We start from the raw sequence: 3,858 nt of genomic DNA, 5'->3' as shown, positions 1-3,858 counted from the left end.
TAAATGAACATGCACAATGTAATCATGTATATCACAATGTAAAATATGTAAGTTGAAAACATTGTAAGTTAAAAGCTCTGTTTGTTTGTCACAACTAATTCTACAGCATTTTTTTAGGTAAAATGACCTAACAATAATTTCTAGTTGACAGAATTTTTGCCTACGTTTTCTCAAGTTGGAGCTAAGTTTGGGCCAACACATTTTTAAATAGTAAAAGTTGAGTAAACAAAAACAATTTTTTTTTGCGGAAGCAGTTACTGAGTAAGAATGAGTTGAAACAATGTAGTATTGAAGTGTTTCTGATAAATGCAAAGATTAAACCCAGGATAGTCTCCAAGGAACAATCAAGGAGTTCTACAGCCAATCTTTTAGATTGTTTGGGTGACTTAATGTCTTTTAACAAGCAGGTAATGGGTTTTTAATTAGAGATTCTGAGGTTTGGGCTGTGCTATAAGATTGCACAATATATTCCAACAGTAAATACAAGTAAACTACAAAAAAGTATATGTAAAAAGAAAAAGCGGTAGTAGCCTACTGACTTTTGACACATGGCAAAATAATGACATCACATTCACTTTATAAAACCTCACTTTACACAAATAACTTATTTCTATTTTGTCCGTCTATCAGGCAACGCTGAACATAGTGCCGGTGTTCCCACACTTATCTGTGAAGTTGATCCTCTTTCCACCAGTGTCCCCATAGCTGCTGACATCCTCCTGCTCTGTCTGCTCAGGGCTCTCACGGGAAGAGTCCTTCATGACACTGTAATACACTGGCACATTGTACTTGGTAACCTTCTCTGGGTCTAGTCCTTTGCCCTTGCAAAGCTTTTTGAAGGAGGCACGGAACTTCTGAGACATCAGGTTGTAAATGATAGGGTTGATGGCACTGTTGGTGTAGATGCATAAGCGGCAGAAGAGCAGGAACCATGTGTTTAGGTAGGGTGGGTCCATGAAAGAGTTTACCACCACCAGCGTCCGGTATGGCATCCAGAGCAGGGAGAAAATAATCACCACCACTGCAAGCATCTTAGTAACCTAAATTATGGGGCACAGGGCAAACAAAATGAAAAATGCACGGTGCGATAATTGACTCAAATGTTGCTGGTCGTTTTTTAAATTTTTATTAATATTATTTTAAAGATTGACTGATGAAAGGCACTTTATGCCCGCAAATCAAATTGCAAAAACAAAACAGTGTTTTTCTGGTGTAGTGTAGAACAGACTAATGATGGTAAACAGAGGTGATAATAACAGAATTCCATGGACTTTGAAACCATTACTATGAGCCTGCTGTGATCTATCCTCCCTCTCTTGAATTACAATCCAAGTAGTACGCCCACATGATGTGTCCAGTTAGGATTATTGCAATCCCATACTACATTGATAAACTGTCAAATGCTGTAGCCTAAATTATTACTGTGAACACATTTTGTACACTGTTGTCAATGTAGAAGCCTTTATGAAGCATTTATTACTATCCTCCTGATCTGATGAGCTTACCTGTTTTCTTGACGTCACTGCACCCTTGTTTGATTTGCCCAACACCTTGACTGTGCTGCTGGAGCGTCCCTGGTGTATAGAACCTTCACTATTGTCGTTGAGATTGGTTGGCAAGGGGCTCATGAATAAAATCCTTGCGATGAGACCGTACAGCACAACAGCCACAATCAGAGGGAGGACATAAAACAAAGATAAGTCTAGAAAGTAAATTGGCATGTAGAGGTTTCTTGAGACACGGTAGCCACAGCTGACCAACACCCCATCGGCGTAGACAGTTTCGTTCGTGTCCACTAAAAACAACCACATCATGCAGTAAAGCGAGTTGAAAATCCACACAAAAGAAATTATCCTCTTCGCCCGAGACACAGTGCAAATAAATTGCGCCTTGATGGAGTGGCAGATAGCAATGTAGCGCTCAATGGTGAAGGCTGTGATGGAGCAGGATGATACATTGATACCCAGGTATTGCAGGTATGTGATGCAAAGGCACCCAGCGTAGCCGTATATCCAAGAGTCGACTACTTCTGAAATATTAGGTAAACCTGCCGCTAAAAGGACGACAAGGTCCGCAATAGCCAGACTGACAAGATAACAGTTAGTAGGGGTCATCATGTGTTTGGTGCGCAGCACAACCAACACCACCATTATATTCCCCGCTATCCCAACTCCGCATATTAGAAGTGCGAGAACAATTGTTATAACTTGTACTTCCATGGAGTTCTGTGGCATATTAATCAGAACTTCATTCTGTGTGAAATTGATGACATCTTGAGAGCTGTCATTAGTATTCTCCATGGTGTTTTACTTGAGTTGGCACATTTCTTCTGCTTTAATTTGCCTTGAGGTGGAACAGAATTAAGATACAAATGATTCCAAGATTGCCCAGAATATATAAAAAGTTATAGTGAACCAATTATTTTGTTTCACAATAAGATACACATATCAGTCAATCATCATGTGAGATGACAAAGAAATTTGAAATGAATGAAAGAGCTATATAACAATTACAATAATTGAAAATAGGCAGTTTAGCGACCATGGTTAGGAATGGTCTAAGCTTCATAACTCACCAAGTCCAGCTGATATCCACAGAGACAGTAGTGAAAGGATTACTTGGTCTCTCAGTGATGCTGTACTACTCCCTCATCTCTGAACACTCTCTCTCTCTCTCCCTCTCTCTCTCCCTCTCTCTCTCCCGCTCTCTCTCTCTTTGTCTCTCTCTCTATCACTCTATCTCTCTTTCCAGCTCCATTATTCAGCCACACATCAAATGGTGCAGTGTCCTTACTGCTGCTTTGGGCCATCTGATTAGGTTTGTTCCTATGGGACATTATCAACGTCTATGACTGTGACTATGCGAGGTGATGATAACCCAGCAGTTAACCACAGTAAAATTATAGACTACAACTCAGCCCTGTCTATCACTAGCAATGACAATATAATATTAATTACCCAACTATGAAGTGTGTACACAATGGTTGGGTAAATGCTGGAAATATGTCCCTTGTCCCTCCCCTTACACTGTGTATAAGACAGTTTTTTTTGGAATTGTTAGTTAGATTACTTGCTCGTTATTACTGCATTGTCGGAACTAGAAGCACAAGCATTTCGCTACACTCGCATTAACATCTGCTAACCATGTGTATGTGACAAATAAAATTTGATTTGATTTGATTTGATTTGTTTTTATCATGAAGATAAGCAGGGTTCTTTTTATGTCTTCTTTTGGGCAATTGAGACCAGCTAATATTGATGATGCACTCCCCCCCCCTTAACTTAACTCCTAACCCTAACCTTAACCCCTAACCCGTACCCCTAGCTCAGCTAAAGTTAGTAATTTGTAACATATCATACATTTTGCAAATTCCTAACACATTATACGAATTGTAATTCAAATCAAATGTATTTATATAGCCCTACGTACATCAGCTGATATCTCAAAGTGCTGTACAGAAACCCAGCCTAAAACCCCAAACAGCAAGCAATGCAGGTGTTGAAGCATGTTGGCTAGGAAAAACTCCCTAGAAAGGCCAAAACCTAGGAAGAAACCTAGAGAGGAACCAGGCTATGAGGGGTGGCCAGTCCTCTTCTGGCTGTGCCGGGTGGAGATTATAACAGTACATGGCCAAGATGTTCAAATATTCATAAATGACCAGCATGGTCAAATAATAGGTCTGGGACAGGTAGCACGTCCGGTGAACAGGTCAGGATTCCATAGCCACAGGCAGAACAGTTGAAACTGGAGCAGCAGCACGGCCAGGTGGACTGGGGACACCAAGGAGTCATCATGCCAGGTAGTCCTGAGGCATGGTCCTAGGGCTCAGGTCCTCCGAGAGAGAGAAAGAAAGAGAGA

General features: G+C 40.6%; 1 protein-coding gene across 1 annotated transcript; it reads right to left on the bottom strand.

Annotated features, from left to right (window-relative positions):
- Positions 1–231: 231 nt before the first annotated feature.
- Positions 232–2,323, bottom strand: LOC112230785 (thyrotropin-releasing hormone receptor-like). The gene is made up of 2 exons (XM_024397075.1): positions 1,506–2,323; positions 232–1,040 (listed from the first exon to the last, which is right to left on the bottom strand). Exons 1-2 carry the CDS (start codon positions 2,298–2,300, stop codon positions 627–629), a joined length of 1,209 nt encoding a protein of 402 aa, XP_024252843.1. The 5' UTR covers positions 2,301–2,323; the 3' UTR covers positions 232–626.
- Positions 2,324–3,858: the final 1,535 nt, after the last annotated feature.

This window comes from Oncorhynchus tshawytscha, linkage group LG16, assembly GCF_018296145.1.
Source record: "Oncorhynchus tshawytscha isolate Ot180627B linkage group LG16, Otsh_v2.0, whole genome shotgun sequence".
Lineage (NCBI taxonomy): Eukaryota > Metazoa > Chordata > Actinopteri > Salmoniformes > Salmonidae > Oncorhynchus > Oncorhynchus tshawytscha.
This window is presented reverse-complemented; position numbering and strand designations above follow the sequence as displayed.

Coding starts and splice junctions, on each gene's coding strand:
- LOC112230785 (XM_024397075.1), bottom strand. CDS start 2,300: ATGGAGAATACTAATGACAGCTCTCAAGATGTCATCAATTTCACACAG. Junction 1,041..1,505: donor CAGTGACGTCAAGAAAACAG/GTAAGCTCATCA, acceptor CCCATAATTTAG/GTTACTAAGATGCTTGCAGT.